We start from the raw sequence: 20,945 nt of genomic DNA, 5'->3' as shown, positions 1-20,945 counted from the left end.
GTGCCTTTGGAGTGTATTTGCTGCTGTAGATCTAGGAAGCACAGCATCCAGTTTCTGCACAGCAAGCTCCAACAAAGGGGCTGCCCTTCGAAAAGCGGTGCGGGGTCCTATAGGTTGATCCGAGAGGGTAACGGTGCTCTGGTTTAACAGTCCTGGCACTGTAGCGTCAGCCCAGGCACTCTGCTCAAGCCCCTGGAGTGGGATCTGAACCTATAACCTTCTGACTGAGGGGGAGGGGAGGGGAAGAGAGAGAGGGAAGGCGGGGGTGGGGGGGGGGGGGGGGGGAGAGAGGGAGAGAGAGGATGGGTGAAGAGAGAGTGAGAGAGAGAGGGGGGGAGAGGGAGAGAGAGGGGAAGGGAGGGTGGAGAGAGAGAGGGGGGGGAAGGGAGGGGTGGAGAGAGGGGGGGAAGGGAGGGGTAGAGAGAGAGGGGGGAAGGGAGGGTAGAGAGAGAGAGGGTGGGATAGAGAGAGGGGGAGGGTGGAGAGAGAGGAGGTAGAGAGAGAGGGAGAGGGGAGAGAAGAGAGAGAGGGGAGAGAAGAGAGAGAGGGGAGAGAAGAGAGAGAGGGGAGAGGAGAGGAGAGAGGGGAGAGGAGAGGAGAGAGGGGAGAGGAGAGGAGAGAGGGGAGAGGAGAGGAGAGAGGGGAGAGAAGAGAGAGGGGAGAGGAGAGAGGGGGAGGGGAGAGGAGAGAGGGGAGAGAAGAGAGAGGGGGGAGGAGAGAGAGGGGAGAGGAGGGGAGAGAGGGGAGAGGAGAGGAGAGAGGGGAGAGGAGAGGAGAGAGGGGAGAGGAGAGGAGAGAGGGGAGAGAAGAGAGAGGGGAGAGGAGAGGAGAGGAGAGAGGGGAGAGAAGAGAAGAGAGGGGAGAGAAGAGAGAGGGGAGAGGGGAGAGGAGGAGTGAATGTTTCCAGTGACACTATCAGTGTAATTGGATCTCGGGGTTAGTCTGTCGGCCACTGAACATGAAATTCGGTGATGGAATTCCTTCCCTTGCTGTATAAGGTTGCGGGGGAGGGGGGGCATTAACCTGTTATCTTTCTTTTAAAACTATCTTAAAAAAAAAACGGAGGTAGGAATTTGAAATAATCACGTTGGCGTTGAAATGTCTGGGACCAATAGTGCAATTTCTAGGCCCTGAAGTGACCACTCTCTCCAAATGCCCCAAAGACATTCATCCATAATTTGTTTTGAGGTGTAACTCGCGCCTTATCTGGGCAAGGCCATCCACTCACGGGCACGTTGCAATGCCGCCAGGCACACCCACAGCTACCAGCTGTACGGGCGGGGGCAGCATCAATACGGGAGAGTCATTAATAAATCCAATGGGGAATTCAGGAGAAACGTCTTCACCCAGGGAGCGTGGCGCTCGAGGGGCCGAGATGAGTAGCATGGATGTACTTAAGGGGGAAGCTGGTTCCGTGCACGAGGGAGATAGGAATGGAAGGGTATGTCGGTGGGGGCGGGGGGAGATGAAAAGGGGGTGGGAGGGGGGAGATGAAAATGGGGTGGGAGGAGGCTTGTGTGGAGCAGAAGCCCCAGCACGGAGCAGAGGGGCCGAACGGCCTGTTTCTGTGTAGTACCATGTAATACTGTGACGTATAGCACCACGGTGTGGAAAGGAGCAAGGCAGTGGGGAGACTATCCCATTGACCTACCCCCCACCCCCTGCACCAGTTCACTTGTGTTGCATTCATCTTTGGGGAGAGAGGCAGACAGTGGAGAGGGGGCTCAACTGAGGGGTTCAGATCTCTCCGGAGAACAGCTGGGATGGGAGGGCGGAATCAAATAGAGGGCAGGGGCCTCCGGAGCTCCACGTGAGGAGGACACACAAACTCCCAAACCCCCCGACAAAAACATTTTACATTTTTACACGGAAACCCCATCCCACGCACCAAAACAGATCATCACACCTAAAACGTCAAGCTCGCCGTTAGAAATATAATTCGCTCACCGCAAACTTTCAACCATTAACAGACACCCGCATGCAGGCCCAAAACAAAACAAAACAAAAAACAACCACACTCATCTCCAAAACCCGAAGGTCAGGGAGAGCCAAATCGATCTCTCCGAGGTGGAAGACTTGTGATACGTTTCAATGTGCTCCCTCGAGTGCAGACGGAGTTTATCCTCCCGTTGCTCGTTGGGTCCTCCCCCAGCGCAGAGTCTCACTGGAGGGGGGTGTGGGGGGGGGAAGAGATAGGGTTCTGTTGGATCGCACCCCAGTGATGCTCCTTTCCTTTGGCGGGAACGAGACCCTTGACCCTTTCCACCTGCCCCGCCCATCATTCATTCATCTACCTACTTGGGGGGGGGGGGGGGGGGTCACTATAGCGTTGGAGCTCTCTCTCTTCCCTTCCAACCCACCCCCGCCGCCATCACCCTTAGCAACAGGTCCTGAAGCCCAGCTGCTCACGATCGAACCAGGGATCCGACCCGTGGCCTCTGGTCAGACCACATTTAGAATATTGAGAGCAATTTTGGGCCCCATATCTCAGGAAGGATGTTCTGGCCCTGGAGAGGGTCCAGAGGAGGTTCACGAGAACGATCCCAGGAAAGAAAGGCTTAACATATGAGGAATGTTTGAGGACTCTGGGTCTATACTCGATGGAGTTTAGAAGGATGATGGGGGGGATCTGATTGAAACTTACAGAATACTGAAAGGCCTGGATAGAGTGGACGTGGGGAAGATGTTTCCATTAGTAGGAGAGACTAGGACCCGAGGGCACAGCCTCAGAGTAAAGGGAAGAGCTTTTAGAACAGAGATGAGGAGAAACTTCTTTAGCCAGAGAGTGGTGAATCTATGGAATTCATTGCCACAGAAGGCTGTGGAGGCCAGGTCATTGAGTGTATTTAAGAGCGAGATAGATAGGTTCTTGATTGGTAAGGGGGATCAAAGGTTACGGGGAGAAGGCGGGAAAATGGGGCTGAGAAACTTCTCAGCCATGATTGAATGGCGGAGCTGACTTGATGGGCCGAATGGCCTAATTTCTGCTCCTATGTCTTATGGTCTCTTCCCCCACCTCGGAGGACATGGGTCAGCAGGCGCATGGGGAACACCGCCGCCCGCAAGGTCCCCCTCCGGGCCACTCACCATCCTGACTTGGAAACACATCGGCCTCTCCTTCACTGTCACTGGGTCAAAATCCTGGAACTCCCTCCCTAACAGTGCGGTGGATGTACCTACACGCCGTGGACTGCAGCGGTTCAAGGCGGCGGCTCCACCACCACCTTCTCGAGGGGCAATTAGGGATGGGCAACAAACGGTGGCCTAGCCAGCGACGCCCACATCCCATGAAAGAATTTTTTTTTTAAAAGTTTGCCGCTGTCCAGTGCTGCACTGCCGGACACCACACCCCATTTTATTGCTTAGATTCAGAAGGCGGCAGGTTCTAGAGATACAGATTCTGCCCCCCCTCCCTACCCCACCCCACCCACCAATGCCACCGACACACAACACTAACTGAAGGTCCCGCGATCGGGGCGGGTGGAATTTCCCTGGCCTCCGAGATTGGCACCCGGAAGTAATGAAGGAAAAGGCCCAAAGTGGCTTAATCCGGCAGTACTTGCTGACGGCCTACCTCAAAGCCTGCGGCCTACCTCAAAGCCTGCGGCCTACCTCAAACTCTGCGGCCTACCTCAAAGCCTGCGGCCTACCTCTCCTCCCCCCCTTACCTTGACTTTGAGGCCTGTGCATTTTTGGACGAGGGTGGGGGAAACAGTGCCGGATGATTCCGACTTCCCCTTGGCCGGCCTCTCAGTCTGCTGGGGTAAAGGGGTCAAGGGGGGTATGGGGCGAGGGCGGGAGCACGGCCTTGAGACAGGGGATCAGCCACGGTCATATCGAATGGCGGGGCAGGCTCGAAGGGCCGAATCACCTACTCCCGCTCCTATTTTCTGTGTTTCTGAAGCAAAGAGGGAAAGGGTTTGCAGCAGGGCTATGGTGTGGGGAGGGGTGAGGTGGGGGAGAAATGAGCGGGTGGTGGTAAGGGACCAATAGGACAGCTCCTTTCAAAGAGTCTGCATGAGCATGGTGAACCGGATGGCTTCGTTCTGAGCCGTATCGGTTTAGGTGGGACAGCATCCATAGAATATGCAAAAAATAACCCCCAAAACCAGTCACCTTCTATGCTAATAAGTGCCTAATAATTAATGACTCTGTTTCCCCCCAACCCCAACTTTCTCCCCATGCCTACCTGCCCCCCGCAACCCCGATGAACACCCAGGGCTCTAACCATTGTCACAGAGATTCTTGCTCCGACAAAGGACATCATTCAGAGGGTGCTGTGACGTGGGGAAGATGTTTCCATTAGTAGGAGAGACTAGGACCCGAGGGCACAGCCTCAGAGTAAAGGGAAGACCTTTTAGAACAGAGATGAGGAGAAACTTCTTTAGCCAGAGAGTGGTGAATCTATGGAATTCATTGCCACAGAAGGCTGTGGAGGCCAGGTCACTGAGTGTATTTAAGACCGAGATAGATAGGTTCTTGACTGGTAAGGGGGTCAAAGGTTACAGGGAAAAGGCGGGAAATGGGGTTGAGAAACTTATCAGCCAAGATTGAATGGCGGAGCAGACTTGATGGGCTGAATGGCCTAATTTCTGCTCCTATGTCTTAAAATAAAAAGGATGAATTGGAGGGAGGGCAAGCGTAGATTTACCAGAATGATACCTGAACTGCAAGGGTTAAACTCACGAGATTACACAAGCTAGGGTTGTATTCCCTGGAATTTAAGACGGTTAAGGGGTTGCCTTGATCAAAGTTTGAGATATTAAAGGGGATCAGATAAGGGTAGATAGGTATTTCTGCTGGATGGGGACGTCTAGGACTAGGGGACTCGTCTAAAAAGACTCGAGCCAGACCTTTCAGGAGCGAAGTTAGGAAATACTTCGACACACAAAGGGCGGTAGAAGTTTGGAACTCTCTTCCGTAAACAGCAACCGATGCTGGATCAATGGTTAAATCTAAATCGGAGATTGATTGATGCTTGTTTAGCAAAGGTATCGAGGGGCAGAGTGTAGCTGGAGCTTGATCATGGGTGATTAACCTTGATTTAGCTGAATGGCAGGACAGGCTCGAGGGGTTGAATGGCCCCCCTCCTTCCATGTTCCTAAGGCTGTGCGTCTCTATTTCCCCGCGCCCCCCCCAACCCCACACACACCCCCTCCCTCCACATAGAGATGGTAGCATCGTGGTAATGTCACTGGACTATTAACCCAGAGGCCCAGGCTAATGCGCTGGGGGACACAGGAAGCCAATAGTGGTGGCTGGGTGGGGGGGGCAGGGGAGAGGGGTAGAGGGGCAGGGGAGAGGGGTAGAGGGGCAGGGGAGAGGGGTAGTGGCGAGGGAACCAATGGGATGAACGAGCGACGGGTTCAAAAGAGGCCTCCATAGGAGTGAAGTGAACAAATGGCGGACTGGGGCGCTGGCTCTTGGCACACGGGGCTTGGGGAGACTACGACTGCTTTTAAAACAGGCCTCTTCCCACCGTTCCAGTCTCTCTCTCTCTCTCCTTCCCCCGTCGTCAATAACAACGGGTCCCCAGGCTAATGGCAGCCGGGCTAGGCCGGATCCGACGACGGCCCCTCGGCGGCCATTTTGCCGAACTTCTCCATGACGGCTTCCGGCGTCAGCCTGGGCAGGCCGGCGTCCAGGGGGCAGCCCTCCACCAGGCTGTTCATGGGGGTGGGGGGCAGGTCGCGCTCCTCGTCGCGGCAGGCCTCCTCCTCCTCCGCGCCCCCGGCCTGCCGCTCGGCCCACGCCCGGCAGACGTCCTCGGGGGCCGGCCGCCAGGCCTCCCGGGCCTTCAGGAAGTCCTTGACGACGGGCAAGACCTTCTTGCGGGAGGCCAGCCCGTTTCCCTGGCGATAGGCGCCGATTTGCGGGCAGGGGCTGTCCATCGGCGTCAACTGAAGCGACGGGGCCTCCGACTCCTCCAGCATCCGTCTCACCTGTAACCGCAGAATTAGAGAGGCTTACGGAGAGCAACCAGCACCCCCCACCCCCCCAACACACACACACCCCCCTCCCTCCACATAGAGATGGTAGCATCGTGATAATGTCACTGGACTAGTAACCCAGAGGCCCAGGCTAATGCTCTGGGGGGACACGGGTTCAAATTCCCCCCCTGGCAGCTGGTGGAATTTAAATCCAATGAATAAAATCTGGAATTGAAAAGCGAGTCTCAGTGATGGTGACCAGGGCAACCATCTTGGATTGTCGTTAAAAAACCCCATCTGGTTCACTCGTGCCCCTTTAGGGAAGGAAACCTGCCGCCCTTACCCCGGTCTGGCCTACCACAGAAACGTTACGGTGCAGAAAGAGGCCATTCAGCCCATCACGTCCGCACCAGCCAAAACGGGAAAAAAGAAACTAGCCGCTCATTTTAATCCCACTTTGCAGCGCCTGGTCCCTAGCCTCGCAGGTTACAGTGCTTCGGATGCAGATCAATGAGTTGAGGGTTTCAGCTTCGACCGCCGAGTTAGACAATGAATCCCAGACGCCCACCACCCTCTGGGTGGGAAAGTTTTCCCTCATGTCCCCCCTCTAATCCTTCCACCAATCACCTTAAATCTGTGCCCCCCTCAGCCAGGGGAAACAGGTCTTTCCTGTCTACCCTATCTAGGCTCCTCATAGTTTTATACACCTCAATTAGCTCACCCCCCTCAGTCCTCCGTACCCTTCCTCACGTTTTACATCCCTAGGGCAGGGCTGAGATAGGGCACTCAGCCTTCCGAGCCCCTCCCCCCCCACCCCCAGCCACTCCCCAAGGAAGCTCTCAAAAAAAAAACCTACCGCGTCTCGCAAGTCACGGTGAGCGCTGTAGACTGCCAGTTGCCGGAAAGGTTCGCTCTTTTGGCTGAAGGAGATCGTCATGACAACCAGGACATTGTAGCCGCCCCCTCGACAGAATTCCTCAAACCCTTCCTTCAAGCGAGGACGTGCCAGTAAATCCTGCGGGAAAGGGCGAAGGGTCAGAGGGCGAGGTCCTCGACGAAATATGTCAAAAGCAAAGCGACTTCGCACCAACCGTGGGCGGGCACAGCGACGCCCACCCACAGAGTGACACGGCAATTCGACCGTGTGCTGCGTCATAGCTAGGCCCCAATCCCATCCTCCCTCCGCCCCGAACACTCACTCACTCTCTCTCTCTCTCATCTTTAACAACTCATTCTCAGCTTGTGGGCAACACCGACCCCCTGGCTGCCCCTGGAGAAAGCGGGGGTGGGGGGGATGAACAGAGGCAACAAGGAAGAGGCCTTTCAGCCCCTCGAGCCTGTTCTGTCATTCAATGAGATCATGGTGGAGCTACACCTTAACTCCATCTACCCACCTTACCAGAGGTGAGATCCTCAATAACCCTGGTCAATTAAAAGCTCAGTTTTTAAATTTTACAATCGACTCCCCAGCCTGTTTTTTTGGGGAAGGGTGGTGTGGAGAAGGGCATTCCAGATTCCCGCTCCCCTGTGTGTGAAGAAGTGCTTCCTGACATCACCCCTGAACGGCCTGGCTCTCATTTTAAGGTTCTGCCCCCTTGTTCTGGACTCTCCCCACCTTTCCCCCCCGCCCCCCACCCCCACCGCCCCACTAACCTACAGAGGAAATAGTTTCTTAAATCCTTTAATCATCTTAAATCCCTCAACTTTATTTATTTATTTCCCATCCCTAATTGCCCTTGCTCAGAGGGCATTTAGGCGTCAACCACATTGCTCTGGGTCACATGTAGGCCAGACCGGGGGTAAGGACAGCAGATTTCCTTCCCTAAAGGGAGCATTAGTGAACCCAGATGGGGTTTTTTTACAACAATCGGCAGCAACGGTCTCGTGGTCATCATCAGACTTTTAACGGGTTCAGATTTCACCATCTGCCGTGGTGGGATTTGAACCCGGGTCCCCAGAGAATTACCCCCCTGCGCCTCTGGGACACCAGTCTAGTGATAATACCACTGTGCCACTGCGTCCCCTCGATTAGATCACCCCTTAATCTTCTACACTCGGGGTGGGGTGGGGGGGAGGGAGATACGAGCAGAGTCTAGAAAGGAAAGAAAGACTCCATTTACTGAGCAGGTTTCAGGGTTATCCCGGGGCAGCGCAGCGTGAAGTCTAGCCTCTGCTGCAATGTGGGGAAGGCAAGCTTCTCTCACATTTTAACCCTTTTAGCCCTACGTATAATTCTGGCAAATCTCTGCTGCACGCCCTCCAAGACCAGTATTCTACCCTCCGAGGGCCAGTATTCTACCCCCCGAGGGCCAGTAGGCTGCCCCACCTCCGGGCCAGTATTCTACCCCCCGAGGGCCAGTATTTTACCCCCTGAGGGCCAGTAGGCTGCCCCCCCTCCGGGCCAGTATTCTACCCCTCCGAGGGCCAGTATTCTACCCCACCGAGGGCCAGTATTCTACCCCCCGAGGGCCAGTATTCTACCCCCCGAGGGCCAGTATTCTACCCCCCGAGGGCCAGTATTCTACCCCCCGAGGGCCAGTATTCTACCCCCCCGAGGGCCAGTATTCTACCCCCCGAGGGCCAGTATTCTACCCCCCGAGGGCCAGTATTCTACCCCCCGAGGGCCAGTATTCTATCCCCCGAGGGTCAGTATTCTACCACCCGAGGGCCAGTATTCTACCCCCCGAGGGCCAGTATTCTACCCCCCGAGGGCCAGTATTCTACCCCCCGAGGGTCAGTATTCTACCCCCCGAGGGCCAGTATTCTACCCCCCGAGGGCCAGTATTACACCCCCCGAGGGCCAGTATTCTACCCCCCGAGGGCCAGTATTACACCCCCCGAGGGCCAGTATTCTACCCCCCGAGGGTCAGTATTCTACCCCCCGAGGGCCAGTATTCTACCCCCCGAGGGCCAGTATTCTACCCCCCGAGGGCCAGTATTCTACCCCCCCCGAGGGCCAGTATTCTACCCCCCGAGGGCCAGTATTCTACCCCTGAGGACCAGTAGACTATCCCCCAAGCAGTAAATCCTGCGGGAAAGGGTGAAAGGTCGGAGATGAGGTCCGCAATGGAGGAGGATTAGTGGTGACGTCACTGGACTTGTAATCCAGAGGCCCCGGCTAATGTTCAAGGGACAGGAGCTCAAATTATTATTCACATCTGGAGCACTGTGTACTGTATTGGTCCCCTTATTGAAGGAAGGATGTAAATGTGTTGGAAGCAGTTCACAGAAGGTTTACCAGACTAATACCAGGAATGGGTGGGTTGTCTTATGAGGAAAGGTTGGACAGGCTGGGTTTGTATCTGCTGGAGTTCAGAAGTGTAAGAGGCGACTTGATTGAAACATACAAGATCCTGAGGGGTCTTGACAAGGGGGATGTGGAGAGGATGTTTCCCCTTGTGGGAGAATCTAGAACCAGGGGCCACTGCTTAGAAATAAGGAGTCGCCCATTTATGAGAGAGAGGAGGAGAATTTTTTTTCTCTCAGAGTGGATAGTCTTTGGAACTCTCTTCCTGAAAAGGTGGTGGAAGCAGAATCTTTGAATATTTTTAAGGCAGAGGTGGATGGATTCTTGATGAACAAGGGGGTGAAAGGTTATCAGGGGTAGGTGGGTATGTGGGGTTGAGGTTACGTTCAGGTCAGTCGTGATCTTATTGAATGGCGGAGCAGGCTCGAGGGGCCGAGTGGCCCACTCCTCCTGCTCCTAATTCCTACATTTGCAAATCCCACCCCGGCAGCTGGTGGAACTTAAATTCAATTAATTAGTAAAAAATCTAGAATTGAAAGCTAGTCTCAGTGACGGTGACCATGAAACCATCATGGATTGTCATTAAAAACCCATCTGGTTCACTAACGCCCCTTTAGGGGAGGGAAATCTGCCGCCCTTACCCGGTCCGGCCTACACGTGACTCCAGACCCACAGCCCATGTGGTCGACTCTTAACTGCCCCCCTGAAATGGCCGAGCGAGGCCACTCAGTTCAAGGGGCAATTAGGGATGGGCAACAAATGCTGGACTTGCCAGTGACACCCGCATCCCGTGAAAATTTAAACCAATACCCTCCGAGCTTCACACACATTGGCAGCTTGAGGCTAGAGTTCAGAATAACGCTGAGTGAAAAGCTGTTTTTGTGTCTAAGGGAGGTTAGACTGAACCCGTTGACGTCTCCTACCTCAAGCCTCACGTAGACGGCACTCATGGCCAAATGAAGATCCCCTCCAGATAAAACCTTCAGGTCTTTCCTCAGCATCTGCTCGATGGTCAACCCTGGGTAGAACAAAACGATTTATACCGATGGGATGGGACGGAATGGCTCTTCCTCCCTCTCAACAATGTTAGCCTTGGTGCCCAAATCGGCCATCCGTGGCCGGGTGGGTAACTCTCTCTCGCTACCCCCCCCTCCCCCCCCCGCAAGTGAGAGGGGTTTGCGAGCCCCACTCCAGGGGCTGAAAGACAAAATCCAGGCCAACCCTTCAAGGGTCAGTACCGAGGGAGCTCGAGTGTTGTGGGAGCCGCACTCATCTAGGCAAGTGGGGAGTATTCCGTCACACTCCTGACTTGTGCCTTGTAGATGGTGGACAGGCTTTGGGGAGTCAGGAGGTGAGTTACTCTCCGCAGGATTCCCAGCCTCTGACCTGCTCTTGTAGCCAAAGCATTTATATGGCTAAAAGCAAAATACTGCGGATGCTGGAAACCTGAAACAAAAATAAAAACAGCTGGAAAAACTCAGCAGGTCTGACAGCTTCTGCGGAGAGGAACACAGTTAACGTTTCGAGTCCGTATGACTCTTCATCAGAACTGAATATGGCTAGTTCAGTTCAGCCTCTGGTCAATGGTAACCCCCCACCAGGATGTTGATAGTGGGGGATTCAGTGATGGTAATGCCATTGAACGTCAAGGGGCGATGGTTAGATTCCCTCTGGTTGGAGATGGTCATTACCTGACACTCGGGTGGCGCCAATGTTACTTGCCGCTTGCCCACCCAAGCCTGGATATTGTCCAGCTCTTGCTGCATTTGGACATAGGCGTGTGCTCTAAGTGCTAAATTAAACACACGATCCCATAGCTACCATTGCAAAGCAGAGCAAGTGAGTGAGTTCCCCCGTGTGGCTCCCTCATGTATCCCTAAAAACTGACGATGACCACGTTGCTGTTTGTGGGAGCTTGCTGTGTGCAAATTGGCTCCCGCCTTTTCCACGTTATGACAGCACTCCCTCGCTACCGGCTCGAATTCACCTACGGAAACCCCTGGAGCGAGTGGGATTCGAACCCGCGGTTTTCCCGCTCGAGAGGCCGGAGCCTCGGCCGAAAGGGGGAAGGAAACGAACCCTCGCGCGCCGTCCGGCGAGTTTATTTTTTTTCCCCTTCCTTCCTCGCTCCCTCCCCTCCCCCTCTGTGGTTGGCCCCAGTCAATGGGAATAGCGACAGTTACCGCGAACGTCAAACTTGGCTTTCTGCAGCGAGTCAAACGCGGCGGCTCTGGGCGGGAGGTCTCCGAATCTGGATTCCAACGCGGCGACGTACTGGGAGTCCTTCGGTGTGACCTTGCCAGCCTCCGGAGCCATGTTGATGCAGTCCAGCACGATGGTACCTACAGGGGACAAACGGAGGGGTGCGGGGGGGTCAAGGCTTCCTTTTCAACACTGATTTCTTCAAAATGCTTACAACCACAGCAACCAACTGGGCTCAACACATTTCTGCCCCACAGGAGCCCCCTCCCATCCCCCTCTTCCTCTCAGCCCATCACCATGTCCTTCTATTCCTTTCTCCCTCATGTGTTTATCCAGCTTCTCTCCCCCACCTCAATGCATCTCCGCTATTCGCTTTGACCACTCCCCGTGGGAGCGAGTCCCACATTCTCCCCACTCCCCGCGGGAGCGAGTCCCACATTCTCCCCACTCCCCGTGGGAGCGAGTCCCACATTCTCCCCACTCCCCGTGGGAGCGAGTCCCACATTCTCCCCGCGGGAGCGAGTCCCACATTCTCCCCCACTCCCCGTGGGAGCGAGTCCCACATTCTCCCCACTCCCCGCGGGAGCGAGTCCCACATTCTCCCCACTCCCCGTGGGAGCGAGTCCCACACTCTCCCCACTCCCCGTGGGAGCGAGTCCCACATTCTCCCCACTCCCCGCGGGAGCGAGTCCCACATTCTCCCCACTCCCCGCGGGAGCGAGTCCCACATTCTCCCCACTCCCCGTGGGAGCGAGTCCCACACTCTCCCCACTCCCCGCGGGAGCGAGTCCCACATTCTCCCCACTCCCCGCGGGAGCGAGTCCCACATTCTCCCCACTCCCCATGGGAGCGAGTCCCACATTCTCCCCACTCCCCCCGTGGGAGCGAGTCCCACATTCTCCCCGCTCCCCGCGGGAGCGAGTCCCACATTCTCCCCACTCCCCGCGGGAGCGAGTCCCACATTCTCCCCGCTCCCCGTGGGAGCGAGTCCCACATTCTCCCCACTCCCCCCGTGGGAGCGAGTCCCACATTCTCCCCGCTCCCCGTGGGAGCGAGTCCCACATTCTCCCCGCTCCCCGTGGGAGCGAGTCCCACATTCTCCCCACTCCCCGTGGGAGCGAGTCCCACATTCTCCCCACTCCCCGTGGGAGCGAGTCCCACATTCTCCCCACTCCCCCCGTGGGAGCGAGTCCCACATTCTCCCCACTCCCTGTGGGAGCGAGTCCCACATTCTCCCCACTCCCCCCGTGGGAGCGAGTCCCACATTCTCCCCGCTCCCCGCGGGAGCGAGTCCCACATTCTCCCCACTCCCCGCGGGAGCGAGTCCCACATTCTCCCCGCTCCCCATGGGAGCGAGTCCCACATTCTCCCCACTCCCCGCGGGAGCGAGTCCCACATTCTCCCCACTCCCCGCGGGAGCGAGTCCCACATTCTCCCCACTCCCCGCGGGAGCGAGTCCCACATTCTCCCCACTCCCCATGGGAGCGAGTCCCACATTCTCCCCGCTCCCCGTGGGAGCGAGTCCCACATTCTCCCCACTCCCCCCGTGGGAGCGAGTCCCACATTCTCCCCGCTCCCCGTGGGAGCGAGTCCCACATTCTCCCCGCTCCCCGTGGGAGCGAGTCCCACATTCTCCCCACTCCCCGTGGGAGCGAGTCCCACATTCTCCCCACTCCCCGTGGGAGCGAGTCCCACATTCTCCCCACTCCCCCCGTGGGAGCGAGTCCCACATTCTCCCCACTCCCCGCGGGAGCGAGTCCCACATTCTCCCCACTCCCCCCGTGGGAGCGAGTCCCACATTCTCCCCACTCCCCGTGGGAGCGAGTCCCACATTCTCCCCACTCCCCGTGGGAGCGAGTCCCACATTCTCCCCACTCCCTGTGGGAGCGAGTCCCACATTCTCCCCACTCTCTGGGTAATGACGTTTCTCCTAAATTCCCCATCGGATTTATTAGTGACGACCACACATTTGCCTCCCTTCTCCCGTCCCTCGAAAATAAAACCAAACCCCTCACGTGCCCCGAAACCCCCCACCTACCCCAACGACGCCACCCACCCCCCCCCCACCCCAATGCCGGCAAGCCTCAGAAATCCCAGTGCAAGTCTTACTGCGCAGTATGTAAGCGAGTTGCCTGTCCAGAACGTCGGGCGCTCTCTGGACAATCCGCTCGGTCACCAGCGTCGCGCAGGACCCCACGGGCTCAGCGGTCACGACACAGGCAGGGGTGGAAGGGCGCTCCAGGGGTCGGTGGTCAATCACCTCCGTCACCACTTCCTCCAGGGCCGCGTCGCCTCTGGGCAGGCAAAGAACAGAGAAATCCGGTAAAGAAGCAGATCGGCAAGAGCAGACCCTCCAGCGTCGGCACACGTAGACGCAAATGGCTTGCAAGCAAGGTCGGCGGGAAGGTAAGCTGTGGGGAGGACACTGAGAGGCTGCAAAGAGACATGGACAGGTTAAGTGAGTGGCCATCGAGATAACGGATGGAGTGAAGTACAGGGAAACGTGAAGGTCTTCACTTCGGTTGGTCAACAGAACAAGAAAAGCAGATTATTTTTGAAAGGTGGGCATCTTGTAAGGGTCATGTTCAAAGAGGTTTGGGTGTGCTTGTACAAGCAATGCAGAAAGTTAGCATGCAGATGCAGCAAGTGATTAGGAAGGCAAATGGCAGGTTGGTCTTTATTGCAAAGGGATTGGAGTACAAGAAAAAAAATAAGTCTTTCTACGGTTGTATAGGGTTTTGGTGAGCCCACATCTGGAATACTGTGCGCAGTTTTGGTCTCCACATTTAAGAAAGGATATACTTGCATTGGAGGTGGTGCAGTGAAGGTTCACTAGATTGGTCCCTGGGATAAGGGGGTTGTCCTATGATGAGAGGCTGAGTGAATTGGGCTTATATTCTCTGGAGTTCAGAAGAATGAGAGACGATCTCATTGAAACCTACAAGATTCTGAGGGGGTTTGACAGGGTGGACGCTGAGAGATTGTTTCTCGCTGGTCGGAGAATCTAAAACACGGGGGGGGGCGCACAGTCTCAGGGTAAGGGGGCCGATCGTTTAGGACTGAGATGAGGAGAAATTACTTCACTCAAAGGGTTGTGGATCTTTAGAATTCTCTACCCCAGAGGGTGGTGAGGATGCTCCATCGTTGAATCCATCTAAGCCTGGGATAGACAGATTTTTCATGTCCCAAGGAAGGGATATGGGGAGCGGGTGGGAAAATGGAGTTGAAGCCCAAGGTCAGCCATGATCATACTGAATGGCAGAGCAGGCTCGATGGGCCGAGTGGTCTACTCCTGCTTCTATTTCATGTGGATCTTCACAGTTCCCACAGGACTGTGGTTATTGATTTTAAGATAATCAGGTAGGAGATGGATCAGAATGGAAGAATGTGCAATTATACAGCACCTTACTCAGCCTCAGACCATAAATAGTTTACAGCTGATCAATAGCTTTTTGGAGTGTGGTCGATATTGTAATGTGGGAAATGCAGCAATCAATTTGCACACACCAAGCTCCCAGAAACAGCAACGTGACAATGATCCAGCACATCTGCTGGCTAAGAAACAGCAGGGTAGAGGGGGCAGGTGGCGTAAGAACACTGACATCCATCTGGGAGGGGCAAATGGGATTTAATATCTCACCCTGAAAGACCACCCCCTGCGGGCACCCCAGTGCCCGCTCTGCGCTGATGCCACAACAGTGCGGCGCTTCCTCTGTGCTGACGCCGCCAACAGCACAGAGCGCCCTCGGTACTGACCCTCCGACAGTGCGGCACTCCCTCAGTACTGACCCTCCGACAGCGCGGCGCTCCCTCAGTACTAACCCTCCGACAGTGCGGCGCTCCCTCAGTACTGACCCTCCGACAGTGCGGCGCTCCCTCAGTACTGACCCTCTGACTGTGCAGTGCGCCCTCAGTACTGACCCTCCGACAGCTCGCTCAGGACTGACCTTCCAACAGTGCGGCACTCCCTCAGTACTGACCCTCCGACAGTCCGGCACTCCCTCAGTACTGACCCTCCGACAGTCCGGCACTCCCTCAGTACTGACCCTCCGACAGTGCGGCGCTCCCTCAGTGCTGACCCTCCGACAGTGCGGCGCTCCCTCAGTGCTGACCCTCCGACAGTGCGGCGCTCCCTCAGTGCTGACCCTCCGACAGTGCGGCGCTCCCTCAGTGCTGACCCTCCGACAGTGCGGCGCTCCCTCAGTACTGACCCTCCGACAGTGCGGCGCTCCCTCAGTACTGACCCTCTGACAGTGCAACATTCCCTCAGCGCTGACCCTCCGACAGTGCAGCACTCCCTCAGTACTGACCCTCCGACAGTGCAGCACTCCCTCAGTACTGACCCTCCGACGGTGCGGCACTCCCTCAGTACTGACCCTCTGACAATGCGGCACTCCCTCAATACTGACCCTCCGACAGTGTGGCAATCCCTCAGTACTGACCCTCTGACAGTGCAACATTCCCTCAGTACTGACCCTCCGACAGTGCTGCTCTGCCTCAGTACTGACCCTCTGACAGTGCAACATTCCCTCAGTACTGACCCTCTGACAGTGCCGCACTCCCTCAGTACTGACCCTCCGTCAGTGCGACACTCCCTAAGTACTGACCTTCCGACAGTGCGCTACTCCCTCAGTATTGACCCTCCGACAGTGTGGTGCTCCCTCAGTACTGACCCTCCGACAGTGCGGCGCTCCCTCAGTACTGACCCTCTGACAGTGCAACATTCCCTCAGTACTGACCCTCTGACAGTGCGGCGCTCCCTCAGTACTGACCCTCCGACAGTGCGGCGCTCCCTCAGTACTGACCCTCCGACAGTGCCGCACTCCCTCAGTACTGACCCTCCGACAGTGCGGCGCTCCCTCAGTACTGACCCTCTGACAGTGCAACATTCCCTCAGCGCTGACCCTCCGACAGTGCAGCACTCCCTCAGTACTGACCCTCCGACAGTGCAGCACTCCCTCAGTACTGACCCTCCGACGGTGCGGCACTCCCTCAGTACTGACCCTCTGACAATGCGGCACTCCCTCAATACTGACCCTCCGACAGTGTGGCAATCCCTCAGTACTGACCCTCTGACAGTGCAACATTCCCTCAGTACTGACCCTCCGACAGTGTGGCAATCCCTCAGTACTGACCCTCTGACAGTGCAACATTCCCTCAGTACTGACCCTCTGACAGTGCCGCACTCCCTCAGTACTGACCCTCCGTCAGTGCGACACTCCCTAAGTACTGACCTTCCGACAGTGCGCTACTCCCTCAGTATTGACCCTCCGACAGTGTGGTGCTCCCTCAGTACTGACCCTCTGACAGTGCAACATTCCCTCAGTACTGACCCTCTGACAGTGCGGCGCTCCCTCAGTACTGACCCTCCGACAGTGCCGCACGCGCTCAGTACTGACCCTCCGACAGTGCGGCGCTCCCTCAGTACTGACCCTCCGACGGTGCCGCACTCCCTCAGTACTGACCCTCCGACAGTGCGGCGCTCCCTCAGTACTGACCCTCCGACAGTGCGGCGCTCCCTCAGTACTGACCCTCTGACAGTGCAACATTCCCTCAGCGCTGACCCTCCGACAGTGCAGCACTCCCTCAGTACTGACCCTCCGACAGTGCAGCACTCCCTCAGTACTGACCCTCCGACGGTGCGGCACTCCCTCAGTACTGACCCTCTGACAATGCGGCACTCCCTCAATACTGACCCTCCGACAGTGTGGCAATCCCTCAGCACTGACCCTCTGACAGTGCAACATTCCCTCAGTACTGACCCTCCGACAGTGTGGCAATCCCTCAGTACTGACCGTCTGACAGTGCAACATTCCCTCAGTACTGACCCTCTGACAGTGCCGCACTCCCTCAGTACTGACCCTCCGTCAGTGCGACACTCCCTAAGTACTGACCTTCCGACAGTGCGCTACTCCCTCAGTATTGACCCTCCGACAGTGTGGTGCTCCCTCAGTACTGACCCTCTGACAGTGCAACATTCCCTCAGTACTGACCCTCTGACAGTGCGGCGCTCCCTCAGTACTGACCCTCCGACAGTGCCGCACGCGCTCAGTACTGACCCTCCGACAGTGCGGCGCTCCCTCAGTACTGACCCTCCGACGGTGCCGCACTCCCTCAGTACTGACCCTCCGACAGTGCGGCGCTCCCTCAGTACTGACCCTCCGACAGTGCGGCGCTCCCTCAGTACTGACCCTCCGACGGTGCCGCACTCCCTCAGTACTGACCCTCCGACAGTGCGGCGCTCCCTCAGTACTGACCCTTCACTGCCACACATCCTTCAGAAGGAAATCAGACAGCAGTCCAGGAGGTCAATCGGCTCGTGCCTGTGCTGGTTGTTTTAGAGAGCTGTCCAATTAGTCCCCCCTCCCCCTGCCTTTGCTCTCCCCACCACGCTCCCCCCATAGTCCTGCAAATCTATTACCATCTCAACTGTCCATCTGAATGTTAACACTGCTACTTTTCAGGCAGCGCATCGCAGATCAGCAACGTGCATTCATATAGCGCCTTTCACGTGGTGGGACGTGCCGAGGTGCTTCACAGGAGAGCTAGCAAAGTTTGAGAACGAACCCACAAGGAGATATTAGGGACAGGTGACCTAAAGCTATGCCGGTTTTAAGGAGCATCTTTCATGAGGAGATAGAGAGAGAGGTGGGCGGAGAGGTTCAGGGAGGGAATTCTAGAGCTCAGGCCCCCCCCCAGGCAGCTGAAGGCACGGCCGCCGATGGTGGAGCGATGGGGAATCGGGGGATGGACAAGAGGCCGGAATTGGATCATAACCGTGTGTGCATATGTCCTTTACCCCGTCCGGTTCTTGTACCAATTATCTCAAATTATCTCCCAGCCAATGGGAAAGGGTTTCTCCTTATTAACCCCGTCGAAACTCCCTGTCATTCCTGACCTTCCCACCCACCCTCGCCCTCCCCATCACCCGAGCGCGACCGGCTACCTGGGCAGGACGTTGTGATCGACCAGCGTCAGGGTCAGTCGGCCGTCCCCGTGCAGCCCGCGCAGGTCGATCTCATCCCGGAACACCAGCAGGTCCTCGGATAGGCGGTTCTCCTGGAGGAGGAAAGTGCACTCGCTGCGCAGAGGGAACTCGGAACGTGGAATGTTCAGGACAGGCACAGTCGCGGCCTTCCGGTCCAGCCCGGTCTACAAGAAAAAGCCAACAACAGCACCCAAAGGTGCAACCCGAGCGGTTAAAAACCGGGACAACAAAGACCAAGTTCAGGGCATCAACAACATAGTTCGACTCAAGCAAATTAACAGGCAAGTTATCCACCGAGTTTTCATTTCTGAGCTTACTGATAACGCTAAAGCGAGACATGGTCCCGTGATCAAGTGAGCTTTCACACAGAAACAGAATGGTTGCAGGATTACTAATCCACGCAGAGCCTAATTACACGAACAACCCATTTAAGATTTTGGGCAATTTTGGGCCCCGTATCTCAGGATGGATGTTCTGGTCCTGGAGAGGGTCCAGAGGAGGTTCACGAGAATGATCCCAGGAATGAAAGGCTTAACATATGAGGAACGTTTGAGGACTCTGGGTCTATACTCGATGGAGTTTAGAAGGATGAGGGGGGGGATCTGATTGAGACTTACAGAAATACTGAAAGGCCTGGATAGAGTGGACGTGGGGAAGATGTTTCCATTAGTAGGAGAGACTAGGACCCGAGGGCACAGCCTCAGAGTAAAGGGAAGAGCTTTTAGAACAGAGATGAGGAGAAACTTCTTTAGCCAGAGAGTGGTGAATCTATGGAATTCATTGCCACAGAAGGCTGTGGAGGCCAGGTCATTGAGTGTATTTAAGACCGAGATAGATAGGTTCTTGATTGGTATGGGGATCAAAGGTTACGGGAAGAAGGCGGGAGAATGGGGTTGAGAAACTTCTCAGCCATGATTGAATGGCGGAGCAGACTCGATGGGCCGAATGGCCTAATTTCTGCTCCTATGTCTTATGGTTTTATGGTCTAAGATCATCAGCTGGGCTCACAATGTGGCTCACTTACACTTGCTACAAGCTGCGTATATTTCATATGGAGGGACCTGTCCTCTGCAGCCAAAAGGAACATGCCCAGGCATTGTGCCCTTTTTTAATTAAGCGGCGAAGGAGGCAGTAGTTCCTTGGTGCATTCTCCATGACCAAATCAGAGCTGATTTGCCAACCAATCAGCACCCCTCTCTCATGCCGTGTAAATTGTTGCTCTCTTTGAGGTTTGGTATTCTAGCGAATCTGTCCTGATGAGTCCAAGACAAAAAACTTCGACAGCATGTCTCTTTTCCTCCAGGGATTTATTTTTTTCTCTGAGCTATTGAGAAATGTAAGTGGCGGCCCGAGACCCAGGGAGCTGGACATGAACAAGATAAACACAACTGGTCTGCATTTATATAGCAACTTTCACAACCTCAGTGCATCCCGAAGCGCTTTACAGCCCATGAGGCTATTCTTTATTATGTCGCGGTGATTGACGGATATTGTTGCCGTGGCAACACACCTCAAGGTGTGATAGCCAGGCAGGCTGCGAGAGAAAGAGATAGATTTAGGGAGGGAATTCCAGAGCGTAGGGTCCAGGCAGCTGAAGGCACGGCCGCCAGTGGTGGAGCGATGGGAATCGGGGGATGGGCAGGAGGTTGGAATTGGAGCAGTGCGGGAATCGTGGGGGCTTGTTAGGGCTGAAGGAGTTTACAGAGATAGGGAGGGTATTAAGGGCTGGAAGAGGTTACAGAAATAGGAAGGGGTGTAGGGGCTGGAGGAGTTTACAGAGATAGGGAGGGGTGTAGGGGCTGGAGGAGGTTACAGAGATAGGGAGGTGTGTAGGGGCTGGAGGAGGTTACAGAGATACGGAGGGGTTTAGGAGCTAGAGGAGGTTACAGAGATAGGGAGGGGTGTAGGGGCTGGAGGAGGTTACAGAGATAGGGAGGGGTGTAGGGGGCTGGAGGAGGTTACAGAGATAGGGAGGGGTGTAGGGGCTGGAGGAGGTTACAGAGATAGGGAGGGGTGTAGGGGCTGGAGGAGGTTACAGAGATAAGGAGGGGGTGTAGGGGCTGGAGGAGGTTACAGAGATAGGGAGGGGGTGTAGGGGCTGGAGGTGGTTACAGAGATAGAGAGGGGTGTAGGGGCTGGAGGAGGTTACAGAGATAGGGAGGGGTGTAGGGGCTGGAGGAGGTGACGGAGATAGGGAGGGGTGTAGGGGCTGGAGGAGGTTACGGAGATAGGGAGGGGTGTAGGGGCTGGAGGAGGTTACAGAGATAGGGAGGGGTGTAGGGACTGGAGGAGGTTACAGAGATAGGGAGGTGTGGAGGGACTGGAGGAGGTTACAGAGATAGGGAGGGGTGTAGGGACTGGAGGAGGTTACAGAGGTAGGGAGGGGTGTAGGGGCTGGAGGAGGTTACAGAGATAGGGAGGGGTGTAGGGGCTGGAGGAGGTTACAGAGATAGGGAGGGTGTAGGGGCTGGAGGAGGTTACAGAGATAGGGAGGGGTGTAGGGGCTGGAGGAGGTTACAGAGATAGGGAGGGGTGTAGGGGCTGGAGGAGGTTACAGAGATAGGGAGGGGTGTAGGGG

General features: G+C 56.0%; 1 protein-coding gene and 1 long non-coding RNA gene across 2 annotated transcripts in view; one reads left to right on the top strand and one right to left on the bottom strand.

Moving 5' to 3' along the window:
- Window positions 1-5,316: 5,316 nt before the first annotated feature.
- Window positions 5,317-20,945, bottom strand: part of prune (prune exopolyphosphatase) — a 32,234-nt gene continuing 16,605 nt past the window's right edge. Inside the window, exons 3-8 of the mRNA XM_078537326.1 lie at window positions 18,326-18,531; window positions 13,489-13,673; window positions 11,361-11,519; window positions 10,101-10,195; window positions 6,787-6,945; window positions 5,317-5,942 (exon numbers count right to left, since the gene is read on the bottom strand). Coding sequence (XP_078393452.1) covers window positions 5,553-5,942; window positions 6,787-6,945; window positions 10,101-10,195; window positions 11,361-11,519; window positions 13,489-13,673; window positions 18,326-18,531 — 1,194 coding nt within the window. The 3' untranslated portion in view covers window positions 5,317-5,552. The remainder of the gene's footprint in view (window positions 5,943-6,786; window positions 6,946-10,100; window positions 10,196-11,360; window positions 11,520-13,488; window positions 13,674-18,325; window positions 18,532-20,945) is intronic.
- Window positions 15,922-20,945, top strand: part of LOC144677068 (uncharacterized) — a 14,014-nt gene continuing 8,990 nt past the window's right edge. Inside the window, exons 1-2 of the long non-coding RNA XR_013575492.1 lie at window positions 15,922-15,995; window positions 16,030-16,094. This is a non-coding gene — a long non-coding RNA (uncharacterized LOC144677068). The remainder of the gene's footprint in view (window positions 15,996-16,029; window positions 16,095-20,945) is intronic.

The sequence above is a fragment of the Cetorhinus maximus genome, unplaced genomic scaffold (genome assembly GCF_964194155.1).
Source record: "Cetorhinus maximus unplaced genomic scaffold, sCetMax3.hap1.1 HAP1_SCAFFOLD_2194, whole genome shotgun sequence".
NCBI classification, from domain to species: domain Eukaryota; kingdom Metazoa; phylum Chordata; class Chondrichthyes; order Lamniformes; family Cetorhinidae; genus Cetorhinus; species Cetorhinus maximus.
The sequence above is the reverse complement of the archived record's forward strand: the minus strand, read 5'-3'. Positions and strand labels throughout refer to the sequence as shown.